The sequence below is a fragment of the Sinocyclocheilus anshuiensis genome, unplaced genomic scaffold (genome assembly GCF_001515605.1).
Source record: "Sinocyclocheilus anshuiensis isolate Anshui unplaced genomic scaffold, SAMN03320099.WGS_v1.1 scaffold1318, whole genome shotgun sequence".
Lineage (NCBI taxonomy): Eukaryota > Metazoa > Chordata > Actinopteri > Cypriniformes > Cyprinidae > Sinocyclocheilus > Sinocyclocheilus anshuiensis.
This window is the reverse complement of record NW_015557160.1, coordinates 59,630-83,676: the sequence shown is the minus strand read 5'-3', so window position 1 is coordinate 83,676 and position 24,047 is coordinate 59,630. Positions and strand designations below refer to the sequence as shown.

Here is a 24,047-nt window from a genome sequence, read left to right as displayed (position 1 = left end):
TGAAACAATTATCTGGGGAAATTACTTCGTTACTACATTTCTATTGCTTTCCATGTTGAAGAACTTTGTGTTGTTTCTATTTTAATGTACTTTTAAAGTTGAAATCACATTAAAAGCTTAATTTGTACATTATGAATGAATGATGATGCATTTATATACCGTCACCGTCACTCACAGCCGCTCGCACGTGTTTTGCGCATGAGCCGCACGCAGCCCAAAATTAAATAGCTTAATCGACCATTGATAGCTTTAATCGATTGAATCTCTTATCGACAATTAATCGATCATCGATTAATCGTTGACATTCCTAGTCCAAACTTATAGAATGTCTTATCAACCACACGGAACACCCTAGCAACCACCTGAAATGACCTTACAACCATTCAGAATACCCTAGAAACCACCTAGCAACCACAAAACAATGCCCTGGCAGCCATTGAGAAAACTATGGCATCACAGTGGAGATTTTTCATGGACAAACACTGCAAATTGTTTTTTTATTACACTTATTTTTCTAAAAACAAGTAAAGAAACAAACACACACACAAGTCATGCTGCAGCCTCTGCATTGACACACATAAAGATACTCTATAGACATGCCCTCAAAGCTGGTTTTTTACTCATACTGTGTAAAAAGAAGCCATGCTGCGTTCAGATATTCATTAGTTGAGTGAATGGATGCTGCGCTGAACAGAAAGCTGGGCCGGAGGAGGCAGGAGCAGGTGTGATGACCAACGAGGTTCTCGCACCTCCCTAGGAGGGTTAGAGCAATCAATTCCCTCCTACACACACACCAACCGGCTACACCGCATCCGCTAATGCTTGACCCTTCCCCTCACAATCAGAGTCCAGTCTCATATTTAGGATTTACATTAAGAACTGACCTTTCGGAGACTGTCATCCAAGAGGATACAGGACGAGCCTCTTATATGTGTCACATACACCGCTTTAACTCAGAGAGAAAGATGAGTAACACACCAGATGGCGACACTTTCTTAATACAAAAAAGTGAGAAGTGTGACACAACCTTGGCTGGATTTACTGTAGTTTTCTTTTAAAGATCCTATCTTGGTATGGAAGAAATTGGCGCCAAATGTACTTATAATCGAACTATCTAACTTATAATAGGTCATATTTATTACTTCTCTTTATAATGTCTATTTGTAACTTACAGGGAGGTGGAAAACAACATGTTTTAAAACCAACTAAAAATTATTTTTATTAACACCTACTCAACGATCATGCATGGGCAAAAATTACTGCACATTAAAAATATAAAAAAAATTATGTTGGAAATTATTTATAAATACAAAGAATATGGACAACAGGGTATGGTGTCATGCTCTAAGGCATCTGTTTTAATAAATAAATGATAAACAACAACTGAATAATATTTAAAATGTTTAAATAAGTAACCTACTTAAAGGGGTCATATGATGTTGCTAAAAAGAACATAATTTTGTGTATTTGGTGTAATGAAATGTGTTTATGCAGTTTAAGGTTCAAAAAACACATTATTTTCCAAATACTGTACATTATTGTTTCTCCTCTATGCCCCGCCTTTCTAAAGTATTTTCGCTTTCACAACGAAACACAGCGTCACACATGGCGGGCTAGAGAGAGCGTAGGCCGGCTTGAGTGAGCGGAGGCGGGCCGGCTTGAGAACTGCGCGGCCGACGGATTAGACGAAGGAGTGGCCGGCAGGCTTGCAGCAACCACATGTGACGACCCCGGGCTGGACTCCGCTTCGTCCACGGTGAAAGCCGATCCGGCGATTCACAGTGCGAAGTTGATGTATTTCCTCAGCGACCAGCACGGATCAGCTCTAGGCATGACGAAGCAGATATCGTCCTCTTTTGGAAGGCCAAACAAAGTAGTTTTGCTTTCACAATGAAACACACAGCGCCTTCACGACATGGCGGCGGCGGCAACAACAATACTACAGCGAGAATAAAAGTTACGCCTTCTTTCTTTGCGTGAACATTTGGGTGGCGTTATGCAAATCTTCCCACACAGTGACGTAGACATGTGGGGACGTGTTAGAACGAGCCGTTTTAGGTAGGCGTGGTTCACTCTTAACTTTTATAAAGAATATCTCTTTGGATTTAAAACTTTAGTCTTTGCAACTTTACAGATCTTCTTTATGCACCAAGAGCTTGTAACACTCCAAAGAAAAATTGAAATCGCATCATATGACCCCCGCAAAACTGCAATATTAAGTAACCTACTTAATGTTCCCGCAGAACTGCAAACCCCCTTTAAAAATGTTAAGAATTTAACAAATATTATAACATTATATTATAATGTACCACAATTAGAAAACAATTTGTTTTTAATGAATAAGTTATAAATAACATAATAAGATTCAAAATGTTCAAAAAATATTACCTAGTCAGCGTTTCTCCATATTGTAAATTCACGAAAAAAAGTAAAAAATGTTCATTTATAAATGTAGCAAATATTATTAGCTTCAATAATGCCTAATAGATCATGTATGCACCACATTTAGAAAATATCTTGGTTTTTAATAATTAATATATTATAAATCATAATATTCAAACATAATTACCTACTCATTCCCACAATATTGCAATTTTTATATAATTTATCATTTATACAATAACAATTTTTATATAAATATAATAACACTATAATTCTTAACAGATTATTAATGTACCATATTTGGAAAAAAATTCTGAAACATAAATATAAAGAATACATATGAAAGAAAATCTTAAATGTTTTTTGGGGAATCTTTTGGTCCTTTCATGGTTTTAAGACAATGATCTAACCCAGACAACCTTAAATATCTTTTCTCAAGCCTCCTTAAATCAATGGTCCTCCATCGGCAGCTGCCATGGCAACTATGGGAGAAGTCTCTTTTTCAGGCTCTTTCATTCACTGACTGGCTTATGTATATTTGAGTGCACTGAATGCACAAGTGTAAATATGAGCGTGTACATGTGTGCCGAATGCTCTTTAAAAGTCCTGTGAAATTTATGCTGTCAAAACAGCATAGATTTCACAGCAGGGATGATTAATTAGCAAGAACAGAGTAAATTTTAGACCGTGAGAACAATGGAAAAATTATTCCATTGTTGCTAAATTAAACAGGCACGCCTCTGAAATTACACAGTCGTGAGTTACATTGATTTTGAAGGCAAAATTAGGTAGACACAGACAGATCATCTTTTATCTAACCTTCGATGGGAACTTATGATGAAACTGTGCCGCCCCATGAGGATCAAAAGCTAACAGACATCTGAATTTGTCTGAACTTTGAAGACAGACTTGGATCAAATTTGCAATACACAGAGTGATTTCTTTGCAGCAGTTATTATTGAACACAACGGAAATCAATCATGATTATGCATATGAACTTACATTGTTGCACAGACTTGCCCAAAAAATTGATCTAAGCTGTACTACGGAGAGGGATATTAGTAGTCATGTCACAGAGAGGCATTAAAAGGCCTGTGGAAAGAGATATTGATTTCTCTGGCCCCATTAAATTGCATTTTAATTCAACAGAGGGTTTCAAAGATGGTAGATTTGGGTACATAGCATGTTCAACAGCCCAGCTGAGAAGAAAACATAAAAAATACATGTTTTAAGCATTCTAATGAATATATCATGCTGACTTGTGCTCCATTTTTAGAGCTCAGGTAATGTTATAAGTGTGAATGAAGAAATAAAAAATGTACAAATGAATGGCTGTAAGAATGGATAGATGGCTTTATGGAAGCATGGATGGATGAATGAACAAATTAATGAATGCATGGAGGGTAGAAGGATGGATGTATGAATGCAGGTTAAATGGCTTTATGGATGCATGTATGAACAAAAAAAAGAATGAATAGAAAGGAGGACGAATGAAGGAATGAATAAATAGCTTTATGATCAAATGAATGAATGAATGAATGAACAAATGAATGGAGGATAGATTCTCAAAGGATTAGTTACTGAATGAACAAACAAACAAAGGATGGATGGATGAACAAACAAATGAATAAATAAACTAATCAATATGCAAACGAATGGATGAATAGAGGACAGATGCTTAATGGATGAATGAATGAACAAACCAACCAACTCAATGGGGAAAGTCTGAACAAATAAACTAATGAATGACTGGAATAGAGGATGAATGACTGCTTTATAGATAAAGGAATGAATGAATGAATTAATTAATACTTTTCTCATCGTACAAACAAATGAACAAGAAAACAATTGAATGGAGGATAGATGCTTAATAGACAAATGGATGAACAAACGAATGAATGGCTATATAGATTGGTGGTTTTATGGATGGTTGGAAAGATGGTTGAATGAACAAAAAAAATGTGCAAATGAACGAATAAACAGATAAACTTATACAGCAATGCTGAATAAACCTGTCATTCATAAATACAGCATGCAAACATTAGCTAGAAGTTTGTCATTCTAGATGTTTCATGAAACCAGAGCACAATCTGATCGTGTTCTGACATCACAAACAAACTCACAAAATGGAAACCTCCTCCTCAGATTTCATGTTACAATCTTTCACGCGTACATCTCCAGAGGGAAAATACAAGTAGAGGTCACGACTTCAAATTTCTCCAAGCGTAAAAGAGAGCAACACACTCACACACACACACACACACACACACACACACACACACACACACACACACACACGAGTTAACACACTCAAACACTCACCATCTTCCTCACAATCCTCTGGGGGCTTGGCTTTCTTCGCTAGTCGAGGGTCGAGCCATGACGTTGTTTTGGTATTGTGACTGAAAAGAACAAATATTGCAACAATTAATAGTAAGTATAATACAGTTTAGCTTCCATGATACGAATCAAAAGTGTCTCTAAGTGTGTTATGTCTGCCAAATGTTGGTACAAACTTCACTTTGAAATGTAAAACATTCTAGACTAGATATCCCAGAAGGCCTCAGTCACAGTAGCAGGGGGTTTTCCAGTTAACACAATGACAATCAATACTTTTAATAAGTCCCTCGTTTCTCATTAAGGACAGATGGGAGGGAGAGGAACATCTCTCTCTTGCTCTTAAGAACACTTAAGAACGCTCTTCCCTCAGTTTTATACTGATTCATTCGTTCATCATCATGATTCATGGCTCAGCAAAATCCAATGTGTCAGTTCATCACTAAAATGTTCATTAAAGTCCATGTACAGATTTTATGTGTTAAAATTTGTTAGTAAAAAAACACTATTTGTTTTATATTGTAATATTTTGGCTTGTATAAATTAAAATAATACATTTTTGTTATATCGTCCTTCTAGCATTAAACATTTTGGTAACACTTTACAATAAGGTCCCATTAGTTAACGTAACATATTAACTAACATTAACAATTAACAATAAACATTTTATTAATATTTATATATTTATATAATAAGTATTTATTAATCTTTGTTAACGTTAGTTAATAAAAATACAACTGTATAATGTTAGTTCAAATGAACTCAGGTGCATTAAATAATATGAACAAATACCATTTTTTACAATTGCCTTGTTTGATTGAAATATTGAAAAATGTATGAAAATATGAATTTACAATTAATATTTATATATTAATCAAATGATTAATATAAAATGACTTTATATTTTATAACTTTATATTAAGTAATCTTACATTAATTAATACAAATTAATTAATCAGTTTAAAGAACTTAACTGAATACCTTCAAAAGAATTTAAAAAATTCTAATTTTAAACTACTCTACATTTCCAGCCCTACCATGTGCTGAAGTTCTGAAATGCAAAATGCAGTAAACTGAACTGCACTGAACTGAGTGAGCTCAATACAGCACGCATAAATAATTCAGCTGTCTGTAACGATCTGTAAAAGAGGACACTGCAACAGGTAGCGCTCCATATGTTCACACCTCTTTTATATGAAGTGTGCTTTGAAGTGCACTTCACTCACTCTATGAAGTAAACTTCTCCTTTCTCAGTGTAGGCCATCTCCCAGTTATCTGGCAAAGGGCCCATGTCGTCATTCTCCTGGGAGTCTTGTGGGGACTTGGGAGTGTCTCCTTCCTCCTCAGGGGCATCTGTGGCGGTGAGGGTGGGGGTCTCGGGTGGGCATGACTGGACGGGCACGTCTCCGGAAGCGTCAGTACTCTTGTCCTCGTGTTCGCTCGATTCTGTGTGGGAAAACTAAATGAATCAGTGTCGAGCATGACCTTCTGACTGAGAGAATTATTTGACAGTAGAGTGTTATAAAGGATGGGACAAAGAGATACAGGTACATAAAACAAACAAGTAATGACTAGGATTGTCAAAATGAACTCTTATTATCACATGATTAATTATATATATATTTTTTTACACCACATTTATTCAATTAAGACAGATTTTAATAGTGAAATACCAAAAATGGTTTTAGACCGCATCCAAACATGCTACAATTTTTTTTTTATTAAATCCTGCTCCTACATGTATACAGTATATATATTTATAAAATCCTCCACCTACATGTATACAGTATATATATATATATATATATATATATATACACACACACACTTATGCACAATTTAAAAAAATTGCACTTTGATGTCAAATAAAAAGCTTTACTTAAAAGCACATTTTAAATAATTGTTTTTCTAATCGTTTTTATGCTTAAAAGAAGTATACTTATTTTGACTAACATATTAAAGCATGTGTAAATTGATTCTAATTTTAACCTCAGTGTGTTATTTGATATTTCATTTAAAGTTAATATAATGTACATATATGTACTAAATTGCAACTTAATCATTACAAATGTTATATATATATATATATATATATATAACATACAAGTTTCATAGGAAATCATAATAAAGCATATTTTAGTTTACTATAGGGCTGTCAAAAAAAATTTGAATTTCGAATATTCGTTGAATTTAAAATAAAAATTCACATTAGAATGCAAAAACGTTGCATTCGAATTTTAGGTGTGCGTTAAGGAGGCAGCCTTATCAGTGGCGCACGAGATGCGATGACGATGTAAGTGTCGTTGCATTACAATGTTTTTGTTAGCCTATCCAGTTGAAGCCACTAGATGCACCGCTGCTGCGCTGTTAATTACAAATATTGTGGGAAAAGAGAACATCAATGCGGAGAAGATCTTGTTTACATCAAAACTGAAACCAAGCCGTTCACACAGATATATGAATATGCGATTTCGCGCATTTTCTAGAGGGACGTCTATCACCGTTGCACTCGCGTCTCGCACAAAAGAGCCGCATGTTTAGAAAAACATATAAAATTAATGCAAGTTCAACTTTGAAAAAACATATCTCGAGACTTTATGGCGGGGGGTTTTTCCCATCCCACTGCCACTCGTGTTTTTTAATGAAAAATGTACTCTGTGTGATTGGCTTTCGGCCCTTTGTATTAAACTATGCATACATACATGATGCTTTTTTGTTTATAGTTGTTTAAGCAACTTAATTATAAGTGGATTATAAACATTATTTTAAACATTATGCACTTTTTTCACAGATAGTCGTGCTATCTTATGCTTTGAATAAATGCATTAGTAATATTTTGCTCGATGCACCCTCTTGTGGCCTCAGGAGAGAAGCCAAAAGCTTTTCTTCACCCTAACTGAAATGATGCATTTTAAATTTGAATATAATTCGAATTTTGATAATATTTAAGTACAAAATTCGAATTTAGTTTTTCAGCCATTTTGACAGCCCTAGTTTACTGTAAATGCTTGTCAGTACATTCACCAGTACACTTTAACCATATTTCAAAGACAATTAAAGTAATTATGAAATTGCATATAAAGATGTACTTCAACACTTTAAAGTGAACACTAACTGAATTTAATATACATTTAAACTATAATAAATTCTCAATTCATTGCAGTTAACAAGCAATTGAGTGTCCAAAAACATTACATTCAGTTTGAACTTAAGTATTTAATATTCTTTTGGAGATATAATTTCCTTAATAAGGACTCTTCTTAAAAGAACGCTAAAGTGTACGACTTTTTCACAATGGAACACAGACGAGGAGAAATTGATTGTTGAAGTCCCTCAAATGTCATTTGGAGAAACATCACAGAACTTAAAACATCTGAAATGTTCACCGAAATCTCTGAGTGGCATTTTATATTAAAACATATATTAAAATGTTTTATTAAACATACGTGTCACACAGTATTAAGCTGTTTCATATTATATTGTTACACTGGTACATAAAAATGAATAAAAATATATTTTTTGCTTTTGGAAAAATGCCTTGATTATCATCAAATATTAATTAACTAATATCACCAGCCTTCCTGAAAAGTATTTCAAATTTTTTTATGGGGGGGGGGGGGGGGGAGGAGAGAAACGAAAGAGAGAAGAAAAAAAAGGAAAAAAACAAAAAACAAAACAAAACAGAGGTTAAAAAAAATTAATAAATAAATCAATTTTTAATAATAATAATAAAAAAATAATGCTTTATGTTTAAAAAACATAAATAAAAATTGTGTTTATATATTAATGCTCAGCTTAAGTATCAAGACAGTTAGCCAGCAGATAATCTAAAAAGGGGCGCCACACCTTGTCAAAGGTCTTTAACGAACCAGTGAGTGACAGTCTAATTTTTTCCAATTTAATGCAAGTAAACACTTCTTTTAGCCATGTATCAAAGGAAGGGGGTGAGACGTGCTTCCACTTTAAAAGGATGAGACGTCTTGCTAGTAAAGTAGTAAAGGCTCCTTCCTGAAAAGTATGATTCAAAACCTCATCTTGGAGTTATGCAACAACTGAAAAATTTAAATAAAGCATCATACTCTGGTCTGAAACATCTTTCATTAGAAACGAGTCGTAGGGGCCGTGAAGCCCACATTCATAATTGACTCAGTTGGGTCAGTTTAAACTATCTCAGTAACAGTGGTAGGTCGTAACCTGGTGTGATGGCGATGCCGTTGCCATTGACGATGGGGCTCTCTTCCTCCTCCTCTTCTGGTGGCTCAATGCTGTCCTTCTCCATGTTGCTGACGGACTTATTTCTCTTCCTTTTTCCCTCTGCACTGGGTCGGGCACCGGGCAAGAGTTGGTCCGTCACATTAAACAGCATCGGCGTGGGTTCGGCAAGAGGCTTTGGCGTGCCATAGAAGTTATCTAGAAACAACAGAAAACACATTTTTGGGACTTCAACTAGGAAAAACTGCTTTCACAGTTACTTGGCATGCAAAAAGGTGAAGTCTGACTTGAAGTAACTATTCAATCATGTTTTGAATAACTTCGCTGGAGTTATTTTTTTTCAGTGTGATCTTTAGCGTTTCGACACCCTCGTTCACTGACGACTCAATCGTTTCATTCAAGATTGAAAAGAAATCATGTGTATCCAGGGAAATCTGTTTAATGATTAAAAACTGAGCTCCTGTGTGGTTACAGCAAGGCTCTAGGAATTAATTTGCAGGTCTGTGGGGACGGAAACAGAAGAGGTGAAGTTCATAGATTCCGTTAAATTACAGCCTGTGACCCAGAATACCTATATATTGTGCTGACTTCTATTTACATATCCTATTAAATTAAAAACAGCTGTTTTTACTGTTTTGACGTGAACCATGATTTGTTGCTAGCTATTGTCAGTCAGAGACAGATGGTACATTCTCATTCAGGAGAGCATTTAATTGGACAAAAATTTGCATACATAATTTTTCTTCTTTCCTCATCAAGGCTGCATTTATTTGATCAAAAAATACAGTAAAAACAGTAATATTATGAAATATTATTACAATTTAAATGAACTTTTTTCTATTTTCATATATTTTAAAATGTTATTTATTCCTGTGATGACAAAGCTGAATTTTCAGCATCATTCACCAGTCTTCAGTGTCACATGATCCTTCAGAAATCATTCTAATCTGCTGATTTGCTGCTCAAGAAAGATTTCTTATTATTAGTAATGTTAAAAACAGTTAATATTTTAGTAAAAACCTCGATACAATTGTTTCAGCAATCTTTGATGAATAGAAAGTTGAAAAGAACAGCATTTATTTGAAACCGAAACACAGGACACTAGCATAAGCATGATCTCAAAGCTAATAAATAATGAGGCAATAATTTTGATTTCATTCAATATTAGGGATATACACTGATAATACAATTCTGGCCATTAAAAAATAATAAAAAAATAAATAAATGAAAAAAAGTGCTACAAGTGAATTAAAGCTTCACATCAGTGTATAGTATTATGGATATTGGATATTCATTTTGAATCTTGCTGAAGATTACATTGAATAGTGTTATTAAATTAAGATTTTTAAGAACTTTAAATGAGTATTAGATCACTGCGAAGTTAATTTAAAAATAAGGGAAAAATCACTCTAATATTCACCGATAATTGATATGATTCCCATTAAATGTAATTTATCGAAACTATAAAACTCAATATTTCTTTACTGACATATGAAGATTATAAGAACGTCATATGAACGTCAAAAAACGCAAATTTGTATTTTTCTGCTGTTTTAGAGTTAATATAAAGTTATTCTCAATGTGTCTGCCACTGAAGCTGTTATGATGCTGTGCCTCACAGAGTCATGGGAAGGATCTTCCTCGCCTCATGAAGAGAAAAACAACCTGTGTCTGGAAGTAGTTCACACACCTCAGTGTCGGCTCTCAAGCGACCAAACTGCACTACTTCTAAATACCTTTGCTCAATGTCAAAGATATACGTGCTCCTTCTTGCGGTAACATCAAGCAAATTTAAGGAAATTCATATTCCAGGCCTCAATGGTGTAACAGGTGTGATATAAGCTTTATTTCGAGAGGCAATAATTTATTGAGGTTTAACAGTGCATTTCACTTACCTTCGTATGTTCCACTTTCTAACAAAGCCCCACTTTTCTCTAATTCCATAAACCGCTCAATGCTCACAAAGTTGTAGTCCACACCTGGGACCTCCCCCTCTTTGGGCTGTCTTGTTGTGCCTGCAAAAAAAAAAAAAAACATCACGTCTATCAGAATATTTAAGCTATTCACAAGACTAAGCAAAATACAGCCTTACAGAAACGTACTCTCATAGTATGATGGTAAGATATGATACAATAGATTCACATGGTAAAAGCAAATAACCTTAAAACTATCATAATCATATACCATGGTACTTAGCCAAGTACACTTTTAAAGCAAGATATTGCATTAAAATATAAAAATATTTACTGCAAGACATAACATACAACAAAAATGTAATTTAAGTTGAAGCATGTTTCACAATTATAAAATATATTTATTCAGAGATTCACAGTAATAAACAGCAATATCTATCTACATTTTTTACTAAAACATTTTAAAATACAAAAAATGCAGCACAGAAACCTCAGTGAACATTTTGAGTGATGATGTAAATGAATTGTTGAATAAGAACCACTGAAACGGACAGCTGGAGTTTATTCACATTAATAAATCAGACGTGGTCATTTTCCTCTGAAGTTTAAGAAAAATTAATTGGCCAAACACACACACACACACACACACACACACACACACACACACACACACACACAATTTAATTATATATATAGCCAGATTTTACAGTATTCTGAATTCAACAGATTTATGAGTAGTGCCAGTGTTTATTACATTACAAAATATTTGAAAAAATATGTAGCCAAACACACACACACACACACACACACACACACACACACACACACACACACAATTTAATTATATATATAGCCAGATTTTACAGTATTCTGAATTCAACAGATTTATGAGTAGTGCCAGTGTTTATTACATTACAAAATATTTCTGTTTAAAAAAAAAAACCCAAAAACAAATGCATGTTTTTATTATATTAATTACTTTCCACAAAACTATTAAACAACACAACTGTTTTCAACATCAATAATACGATTTTTTTCTAGCATGCCAAATCAGCATATTAGAATGATTTCTGAAGGAAATGATTTCTGACACTGAAGACTGAAGTAAATTCACTGCTGAAAATTCAGCTTTGCATCACAGGAATAAATAAAAATGGTAGCACTATGGTACTTTCTGGTCATTTCTAGAGCAGCATTTAAAACCAAATAAGAGCGAACAGTCAGTTAAAAAAAACACTAGACAATAAATTAACTCTGAAAACTCGCAAAGTGTTATTTCCAAATTCCATATTGACTGTTTATGTAAATTGGGTGCATAATTAATGCATTAACTGAGGCTGAGTCTTCTGAGGGTAATCAAACACATTCTTAAGAAATCAGGCACTGGGGATTTGCAAGACGCATACTTAGCAACGATATCATAATCCAGTCCTTGAGCTCTCAACCAAATCATCTCTGATTTCACAAAAATCTTAGTCTGGAAAAAAATTATCCAGCTTTGAGCTTGTGAACTTCCCAGTGAGAGAAAAAAGTCCATCCCTGCTGTTTGCTTTTGCAGACTGGCTTTAAAGGGATAGTTCACCCAAAAATGAAAACTCTGTCATTAACCCTCATGTCTCATGTCGTTCCAAACCCATAAGACCTTCGTTCATCTTCAGAACACAAATTAAGATATTTCCGATGAAATCCGAGAGCTTTCTGACCCTGCATAGACAGCAAAGTAACTGACACGTTCAAGGCTCAGAAAAATATTGACATCAGTGGGTCAAAAGTAATGTTATGAAGCTACGAGAATACTTTTTGTGCACAAAGAATATAAAAATTACAACTTTTTTCAACAATTGAGTAATTAATTAATTAATGAGCAATTAATTACAGAATTTTCATTTTTGTGTCAACTATCCCTTTAATGACCTTTCCATCATGCCAATGCAATGACCAATAATCAGGTGATAAACAGACATTTATTATTCAATGCCAAGGGGAAAATACTTGAGCATGTGAACCATTAAAACATGAAGCTACCTAAATCAAAAAATCATTTCACGTTTCTGAGAAAAATGACATTGCATTGAAATTAGTTTTATTTAATTTAGCATTCTTATTAATTCTGGCAATTCAAAGAACAATTTAAGATTAATCAGGTGGGTAATTAATAACGAGATTTGATTTTATTTCACAGCTCAAGCACAGATGTAAAGTATGGGTCATCAGATGAGGCTAATGATCTTAATCAATAATAACAGTCAGCTTGTAACCAAGGAGACATAAAATATGAAATGCTGCTGAGAAAATCAGAAACCTTCAGAATCACATACATATAGTATATATAACAGAACAGCAGAGATTCAGTCAGTCATACAGAAGCTAAGCTGTCTGCTGGGATAAAAGCATTATCATTCCCATATGGAACAACAATAGTCCAATCAGACATCTTTCTGGCTGTTATTGTCATACAATTGCTAAACTGACTCCATCACAATGAATCAAACTGTCTGAGATAAATTCCCTACATCATTTTCATTATAATTTCCATAATATCCCCAATCATAAATAGAATATGGACACATTCTACAAAATAAAACACATTTTAACAGCAAAAAGCTGAAGCATTTATTTTGAGCACTATACAGAGTTTCTGGACACATTTTCATCTGGTGAAGATGGCAGACCAGCTGGCTGACCAGTTAAACCCACTAAACACCTGCTTGGAGACCAGCTACACCAGCAAAGCACCTTTTGCTGGTCTAACTCAGGATCGGGAACTGACACGAGCCGGATTTGAACTCCTAACACCTGCACAAGCAGCACATGCTGTACCCCCTGGGCCACGTCTCCGACTAAAGCAGATTTGAAAAATCAGTCCCAACAGATTTTTAGCTTCTGCATATTTGCTTAAATAATATGGAAAGCTTTCAAGCCAGTGCTGATAAAAGCATCTGTCTGTTTTTTTCGGGGCACACTTAAATAGCAGATTCAGATTCAGAAGACAGATATGCATGACCTCGGATCTGAAAATCAAAGTTTGGAGTGTATTTCTGGGCTAGTGTGAACTCTTTGAACAAGAAAAGTCCATTTTGATTTTAGGGCTAATATGACAGACCATATGTGCTGCTCCGAGAGGTGAAGGTACCGCTGAATTATGAAAGTAAGACAAAACTCATATTTTTACTAAGTGAGAGGGAGAGAGAGATAGACTGGGAATGAGAGATGAGTGCATCACACACAGCTTATGTAATATGCAGACAGCAATGACACATTGTGTTCAAGGATATTCACCTGAACATCATTTCACCAGTGATGGGTCTAAATATAGTACCTGTGAATCCATTTTCAAATTCAGTGGCTCCCCTGAGATGACGGCCTAATGCCGAGAAGATATTTTGTGCATAAGCTGTACAAAGCAACAGGCCTTTTTTGAACTGTCAATTATTGTAGCATGTTAACATTAGTACAATACGAATAATAATTTGAAGTATCCATCTAACAACCACATACTGTAGCAATGCACTACAACAACCTTAGTAACCACATTTACAACAAAAACCATTGACAATACCCTAGCACTGATGGCAAATCAATTTTTTAAAGAAAAGAAACCAATAGAATTAAATATAAGGGCTGTCAAATCGATTAATCGCGAACAGCTAACATTCCTGTTTAGTTCATGGAACAAAACTTGTGACAACAACTATAATTTAGAATTTGTCTAAAACATCAAGTCACCACCGTTACTAAATTCACCAGTTCTATATGTACTCATCCATCTGTGAGATTACAGATTTGTGTGGATCATCTCAGAAATCTCTATGGAGTGATTTCAGTCTTCTGACAACGCACTTTTACATGTCCAGGGAAACAGAATGCGCTGACAGAGGCACTTCAAAAGCACAAACTCCTGCATCTGTATGCTGACAAAGGGCTAAACATGACAGAGGAAATTACACGGAAGCTTTGCTGATATTCATATGCATCATGAATATTTATATCTTAATAATCAGATGGAAATAATGTACCGTTATCTCCTTATTTGTGGCGGGATCTCTTTCTTTTGGAGAACAAATCTTATCAGTTTACAACATCCAAAAAACACTATGCAAACATTATGTATTTAATGGCAAGATTTAACAGCAATGACATAAACATCTTCATCTATATTACAAATCGATACACTTTCATTCACAGATTTAATTCAACTAAAATGATTTCATCAAAAAAGAAATGTTCTATAGGGAAAATAAGGCTGTTTCTTTGCTTAATGGTCAAGTGAATATTTTTTTCAATATTTAAATACTTCTCCTTTTCCAAGATAATATGCTAAGGCAACTATAAGTAGGCTTTATTGCTCAAAAAGTGGCACTGACTCTATGCAGGAGATATGCAAAATATTTATATATGAATATTTTCAAAGTTTCAAAGGAAACTAAACCAAACTAGTCAAACAGGTTGCACAATTTGAAAAAAAAAAAATATATATTTATAAAGTAAAAACAAATAGCATAAAAATGTTAATTGTTAAATGTAAAAGAAAACAAGTAAATGAACAAATAAAAAATTTAACTAATGAATAAATGAACAAATAAATCAATAAATAAGAAACCTGTGTTTAAGAAACCTGTCTGAAAACAGTATTTTTGGGGGGTCCTGCTAGTGGCAAAGAAATTACACACTTCACCTCAAAGAGCTTTTATCACACAAAATATATTGAAGCGAAATGACATAATTAGCCTGAGGTGGGCGCTGATCTGTCTTGGCTACTACATTTGTTCAGATGACTACCTGAAGAACCCTGATTAAATACATCCATGGGGTAAATCTGATTATACCAGAGCATAGAAACTGGCTTAGTTTCTCTCTCTCCGCTCACTCTCATGCGATTATGGCTGATGTGATTATGAGAAATGATGAGAGAAAATTGCGTCCAGCTTTACCTGCTTGATTACCTCCTTATATCATCTTCCCGTGAAACCATCTCCATGTGAAACAATCTCTCACGTACGACTGTTTTGCACTTGCAGAGGCTCCTGTTTCAATTCCCTGTCAAAGCAAATCAACTGCCTCTCAGAGCGCTGCTCAGGCTTTACTTCATAGTTCACATCCACAGCAGCTCATTCTTAGCCTCTCGCTGTCTCCATTCATCTCCTCGGGAATTCTCTGCTTTAAAGTCATCAGCAGCATCTCTTTGGATCACTTGGATTGCGAGTGACATTCCCACCTGCTAAACAAAGCCCTGACAACTGATGCTCCAGACATACTCAGACAAGAATCATATCAACAACAGCGTGCAGAAACCATATTCACAGAGATCAATCAGTGATGCAGCAAAATAAACCTAAACCAAATACTCTATCCCAAATATCTATTCGCCATTAACATGCTATAGTAAATTCCTCCGAGAAAAGAACTGTTCCTATGTGGCAACAGCTTTAAAATGTTAACAGAAAAAATAAAACTTTTTGCTTGAAGAATGTATAATAATAGATCTAAGTATGCATAGACACACATGCAAACGTATATAATTTTTTATATATTTATATAATTATAATATAACAATTATCTATATTGATTTGTAATTACTAATATATATTTATTATTAATAATTTATTAATTTCAGATAGTTTATTTCTAATAGTAATATAATATACTATAAAAAATTGTTATTAAATATTATTATATATTATTATTACTAAGTTTAAATTATGAATATTATTTATATAGTTTTAACTAATAATTTATACAAAATAACTATTATACAGATACATTTATTTAATGAATACTTTATTAATTATTACCAATTGTTACTATTATACTACTACTATTATATTACATTATATTACTATATATATTATAATTATTATTGCGAATTCTATATTATAATATAATATCATTTGTTATTAAATATTATTCTATATTATAATTACTAAGTTATTATATAGTTTTAACTAATAATTTACACAAAACTATTATTATACAGATACATTTATTTAATAAATACTTTAATTATTAATTATTACCAATTGTTACTATTATACTACTACTATTATATATATTACATTATATTACTATATATATTATAATTATTATTGCTAATTCTATATTATTTTTATGTTGTTTTGACTAAATATTTATTTAATATAAATACTTTAATATGTTGTATGTTATTTAATTATTAATCATTACCAATTATTTTACTACTATTTCCTTTTGAATAATAAAGACGTTAAAAAAAAACAATTTTAGAACTGAACTTTAAAAAGTTCATGCTAATCACTGAATTTTTAATGACAAAATGAAGTGCGCTTTTGTTTTTGTTTTTTTACATTGAAATATTCACTCTGTAAATACATAAACATTTTTTGGTGAATTTGGTGCCATTTGATATACTTTATTTTTTGTCATTAATATGCATCTACAGAGCAGCCGGACACAGTAAGATTGACTCAACCAACGCTGTGAGTTTGGGACGGGACTAAAGTGTAACTTCCTTGCAAATAAATCTGATAGTAGCTCATTTAAATGAACGACAGATCAAACATCAAGAGATAAAAAAGTACTGCCCCACCAAACAGCAGAGAGATTTGAAGTTCTCCAAGTTGGAAAAGGCGAAACAGGTAAGCTAATGAAAAGAATCGAGCGTTGAAATATACTTCCAGTCAGCACAAATGACTCTCTGCGGGTTGAAGCTGGATGAAGTCTGACACAGAGGCCCTGCCCTTGTGTATCATCTGTGGAAGCGTTTGAAGCATTGATGAGTGCCGGGGCTGAAGGGTTGAAATTTGCCTGTAATGGCCTGCAGCCTCACTGACACTCAGTAACGGGGGTCAGGGGTCAGTCCAACCTTGAAGCCCAGTGCCGCTCTGTGCACTGAATCGCTAATGTCTGAATGGAGTAAACAACTCTCAGGGTGAGTAGAGGTATGAGATACAGGTGCACTGGAGTGAATGAGCCTATATGGGACAACCTTGGGGATTTGGCCAGCAAACATGAAGCACTGCGCTTTTGAACACGATGCAGGAAACGGCCCTTCAATCATTGAAACGCTTCTTCTGAGTGATTAAACCTGTGATTCATCACATCGCAGGTGAACCGTAATGGATTGAATGCCATCAAATGCCTTCGGAAACCAAGGTAAGTAAGGTGAACTTTCACTTGGAGGAAGAAACATACATTTGACTGAAAAACTCCCAATGAAGTAGCTCCTATGAAGTACCATTATAACCTGGTACTTTGAGAAAGACTGGGTATCCAAACTGATTCCATATTCACTTTTGATTCATAAATATTCTATATCAATTGATATCAATTCAATTTTATTTAAAATTAATTGAAAAGTTGATCAAATGGTATATATTAAGATTGTTCAGCAGAAATCAACACCACGATGGGATCCTAACCAGGGTTATTAGAGTTAACTAAAACTGAAACCAAAATTTAAAATAAAAAATAAATTAATGAATGAATTATACATTTGTTACTTATTTTATTTGGAAGTAAAATAAAATAAAATACACAATTTTGTATACCATTTCTCATTTTAATGTAGTTTAACTTAATGTACTAAAATAACTCAAATTAAATAAATTGAAATAAAAATGAATGAAAACTAGACATATATTAAAAACAAGAACTATTAAGAATGTCAAAAACATAACAAAATTAATAAAACTTTAACTAAAATTGAGATGAAAACGGAAAATGTAAAAATAAAAACTCTAAAAAACTTTAATAGTATCTCAATGATACTAAATATCATAACTACTAATGAATTAATAAAAAAAAATATTACTAAATAACTACTAATTATAATGACAATTATGTATGTTATTGTTTTAATTATTATTATTATTATTATTCATAGTAGTATTAGTGTTAGTATTTATAATAATAATCATAATAATAATAATAATAATAAAGTAAACAAAAACAACAACAATAATAACAACAATTATTATTATTATTATTAATAATAATAATAATATATTTATTGTAGGAATAATCACTGTAGTCAATCGGATTCAATTCAATCAGATCAAATGAAAATCACAATTAATTTGAAAATCAATACATTCACTATTGGCAGGTCACAAATTGGTGATCCAACAAATCACAGTTAAATGCCCTTTCTATTGGCTTTCACGTCCATCATGTCAGTCTTGTACAACTGATCTTCTGATGTCCATGTGCTGACCTGTCAGAGAAACGCTAGAAGGGTGGCAGTAAACAGAAAACGCTTCAGGAATATATTTGCGTCAGAGAATCAGTTCAACCTAGGGCTTTAAAACAGAGGGTCAGACGTGGCAGCGAGCTACTAACTGTGACTAACACTGTCATCCTTTAAAGCATTTCATGCTGCTAGTGCTGCACTGCAAAAAAAAAACCTTTTCTTAATCTGTGTTTTTGACTTGGTCTACAGTGAGGACAAACAAACACGATCACACCAAGATCAATTACATACATTTTAATAGATAGATTTTATGTGTTAAAGCAGTGTTTCCCAACCTTTTTTTAGTCGCGGCACCCTTTGGAAATTTTAACAAACTTGTGGCACCCTACAAAATAAATTGTCACAATATTTGAATTTCTAACTTCAATATGATCATTTGAAAAGTATAGATATTCGGTACAGCAGGGAAGACTGCAGAATATAATGTCATACACATATTTTGGCACCCCTGCTCTCGACAGACGGCACCCCGGTTGGGAAACACTGTGTTAAAGAATATGTGTTAAAACTAAGAAGGTTGGTGCATATACACTGCAACTGTATAATAAATGTTATATTTATGTAAAAAATAATTTTGAGATTTTGCCATTCCCAATTTTTTTTTGTAGACATCAATTTTTTATCAATTGTCCAGATAACAAGAAATTTTAAGTTTATTGGCCCTCAACTAAACTGAAAGTTGAATGAAGTAGCATATATTAGGGATGCACAATACTGTAATATACTAGAGTTGCATAATAAAACAATATATTTTCAATATAATATTTCCATTGCATTTAATTATATATTATTATATATATTATATAATAAAAATATAATGAAAATTCAATTAAAAGCTTACTAATATATAAACTATATTTAGGGATGAATGTATTGATCAAAAGTGACAGTAAAGACATTGATAATATTACAAAAATAAATAATTAAATTCAGTGTTGTTCTTTTGAACTTTCTATTAAAAAATGCATCATAGTTTCCTCAAAAAGTGTAATTGTTAATTGTGATTTATTTGATGAACTATCAGCATATAAAAATGAAAATAATTAACAAATAATTAAAAAATAAAAAATATACTTTTTTTTCAGACATTTTTACTTGAAAACAAAAATGATTTTTTTGCTGATTACCACAATGGTTTGCATTTGTCAGTATCAACCTACGCCGGCATATTGTGTCAAAGCTGACACATCACAAACTAGAACACACAAAAAAACCCTCAGCTTCTTCAAAACTTTTATTCACCTCAAACAAGAATTTATAGTCTCCATCTCATATACGTTCATAGCGTAAATAATCCCAAACCTCAATGCCTTCATTTTGATTTATGCTTCGGCTGACCAGATCCAGCACCAGTGTCTATTGGCTGCATCACAGAGTCCCATCACTAACTGAGTGCACTGCCTGGCTGCCACGCAGGATGAGGAGCCTCATACATCGGGGTGACGTCGGGGGAAGGCTGTGGCCGAGGGAGAGAGACAGAGCCCCTGGTGGACTGAAAGGCCATTTAAGAGTTTCATTCTGTCACCCAGCACAGCCATAAGCTGCTTCAGCCCTGACAAGCTCACCCCAACCAAAGCGCTGCGAGTTTGTGTTGAACAGTGCTTGCTTAGACTCTGATATCGCTCCTTCTTGATATTTAGGATGTCGCTTCATAAGGGGATGCTTTATTACCCTGATTTCCCATGTATTAGGCTTGCCGCGATAGACGGTGCTGAGAAAGTGAAAGTAAAAGTAAAACGCGCGCACAGCTTTTACAAGCTATTTAAAAGCGAAGGAAAGCGAGGAAAAGAAGGAACGCCCCGCGGTGATACCGGTATTACCGGTGTTGTCACACGTCGATTAACCGGTGGGAAAATTTCCTCACCATCACAACCCTAGTATGTATAAAGTGAAGCAGTGACGACAGCTCAAAATGCTCTCAGTGTCTCTAACGTGAGTCATCTGTAAACAGCACGGATGTTATGTAATTGACTTTCGCCGGAAGCTGTAATCTCTGCAAACTGGGGGAGATCTGAAAGTGAGCAAACAGTTTTTTTTTTTTTTAAAGAAAATCCAACAAGCTCCAGAGAAGCAGTGGGAGGGTTTCTGATAAACCTGTTTAGCGTAGCTCCAGCAGCAGGCTGCACTCTAAAAAATGCTGGGTTAAATACAAACCAGTGCTGGGTAAAATAGGGACAAACACAGCAATTGGGCTGTTTTGACCCAGCGGTTGGGTTAAATGTATAACCCAGCCTTCTGGGTAGTAACCCAACCACTGGGTCAAAACAACCCAATTGCTGTGTTTGTCCCTATTTTACCCAGCACTGGGTTGTATTTAACCCAGCATTTTTAAGAGTGTGGGGACTGCGTGTAACACACAGCCATGTAACTGACTCTATACTGACTCCGTAAATAAAGTGATTTCTGGGTTTCTATATTGAGTATTTCCTTTGAAAATGGCTGTAAAATATAAAACATTTCTCTGGAGCTGCCTTGACTATTACAAACCTGTTCAACAATGAATTTGATTTACATGATGAAAAGAATCACACTGACATCCAAATGATGATTATTTTATATAGAACAGAATGCATATGGGGAAGAAGAAGACTAGAAAGGTCACTTAAACATGAAACAAAAGAATAAATTATCAATTTAATAATTCAAGCATAAAAGGTAAATGAATAAATTGACAAATTAACAGATTAATTTATATATTAAAAATGGATTGACTCCTCATTTTAAAATGTAGTTAAATATAGCAACAAAATATAATCTTTTAATCACATCTTAGCATCTTAAACTATTTAATTCTTGTTTTATTTAAAAAATATTTATTAATAGATATTTAAGAAACTGTTTAATTTATGCTTTAAAATGTGATTACATATAACAACCCTATTCATTTTAATTAATTCACTCATTCATTTTAAACTATAGTTAGATATAAGAATAAAATAATAAATTCACTTTTTTAGCATTATTACATTTATATTATATTTACTAAAAACAGACATTTATTTCATGTTTTATTTATTTGGCTTATTAAAAATAATGTATTCAATATTTTTAAGATTTTTTTTTTTTTACATTTACATAAATATTTATTTTCATATTAGACATATTTCAAACAATTTCATTCATATTTTATTTGCTGATGTAACATTTACAAACAGTTGCTTTAAAATGTGGTTACATATAACAAAATAAGAGAAAATAGTTTAAAATGACAAACAAATAAACATAATTCACGCTTTATTTTATTTGTAAAATTAAAAATTATTTATTAATTTATTATTTTATTTTCCATTTGTGAGAAAGAGATTATTTACTTACATTTTGTTTGATTTATTAAGTTAATACATTTCTACATTTTACTTACAGACTTTACAACTGTTTAATTCATATTTTACAATGTGGTTAAACCTAACAAATCAGTTCTCAATGTCTAGTAATCTCTAATAATCTTTTGTTTGAATTATTAAATTGATTGATTCCTACATTATTCTTAGGTGGCACTCCTAATGCTCCATAAACTCAAACCCAGAAGTGTAGTGATAAACTGCCTATAAACTGTATAAACTCAGTCAATCTGGATTCAGTCAAATGTCATTTATCAAACAACCGCTGTTTGCTTCATAAAAACCAATACTGCAAAATACTGTTAATAAACAGGTTAATGGTGCATTTCCAACATGTTTTCTTTTCTAGTTCAGTGTTTTTTCATAGCAATTCAGAGCAATGTCGTAAGTCTTCATTTTCCAAAGTGTACAGCGAAGAATAATGAGTTATTTGAATGGCCAACTCCCTGAAACATCAAAGGACGTCATGCAGTAATGATACTCTGATTGCTACAATTGCTCTTCCAGGATTATGAGCGAAAACAAGACTGTCAATCAAACAGCTGGAGTCTGTGAGCACATCAAAGCCGATCTGAGGAAACAAGCGGCAGACACAGAGAAGGCTTATGATGCTCTGTCATCCATTTTTTAGTATCGCACATTAAATAAACCCAGGCACGAACAGAATAATCAATATGACATACCAACACAAGATCTCTCCCATGTTGAGATGTCTCATAGACAGGGTTGGGTAGTAACGGAATACATGTAATGGCGTTACGTAATCAGGATGCAAAAATCTAGTAACTGTAATCCGTTACAAAACAAAGTATTCAGATTACAGTTACAGTCTGTAAAAAGTGGAAATACTATCAGGATTACATTTGTTTCATTTAAAATTAAATAAATGACCTTGGGGCGTAAAAAAGTCGGGCTGAAATGCAGGGCTCTAGTTCCTGGTTCTGTTGACACATGTTGACTCACGTGAGCCACCTGCTGGTGCGTGCGCAAATAACACCCGTCTACAATTATTCTCCTCAAACGTGGGATGAGACGCTGCTGGGAAAAATGTTTTCATGTCTGGAAATTTCACAGTTATTTTGTTTTCAAAGAGGATAAAGGAAATATGCATGAAGACTCTTGCTTTATCAAAGCCTACTCAACCAACTTGAACATGTGCAGGTACGACTAGCATGGAAATCATTTACTCCAAGTATGCAAAATTTAGTATAAAGTATAAAGTATAAAATTTAGTGTTTGTTAGTGATTTAAAATTCCATGGTGTGCATGACTGCAGCTGTGTGTAAGTTTTCTAGCAGAAAATTCAGTAGGCCAACCACGCCCCCTGGATCTTGTGTTCTGCAGTGAGGACCATCTCAGAAAATTAGCTGGAAAAATGTAGAAATTAACACGAGAGTCAGTCAATGAAATTAACACCCCGGATCAGTCGATGAAATATATAGCATTTCACATACATTTCGACATGTAGGCTTATTAAAAATGTATACACTTTAAAATGGTGTAAAGTTTTTAATATTGTGTATAAACTATATTTATTTTTACTTGTACATGTTAAAGAAATAAAAAAATAATAATAAAAATAAAACTGTAATACTAAACTGTATAGCCACTAGATGTCTGCATAGCCTTTTATGTAAA

General features: G+C 33.5%; 1 protein-coding gene across 6 annotated transcripts in view; it reads right to left on the bottom strand.

Annotated features, from left to right (window-relative positions):
- The window catches only part of LOC107678285 (membrane-associated guanylate kinase, WW and PDZ domain-containing protein 2-like), a 114,065-nt gene that overhangs the window by 37,043 nt on the left and 52,975 nt on the right, over positions 1-24,047 (bottom strand). For all 6 annotated transcript variants that reach the window (XM_016473496.1, XM_016473499.1, XM_016473498.1 and 3 more), the window contains exons 3-6: positions 10,827-10,946; positions 8,914-9,129; positions 5,946-6,165; positions 4,705-4,784 (exon numbers count right to left, since the gene is read on the bottom strand). In XM_016473496.1, coding sequence (XP_016328982.1) covers positions 4,705-4,784; positions 5,946-6,165; positions 8,914-9,129; positions 10,827-10,946 — 636 coding nt within the window. The remainder of the gene's footprint in view (positions 1-4,704; positions 4,785-5,945; positions 6,166-8,913; positions 9,130-10,826; positions 10,947-24,047) is intronic.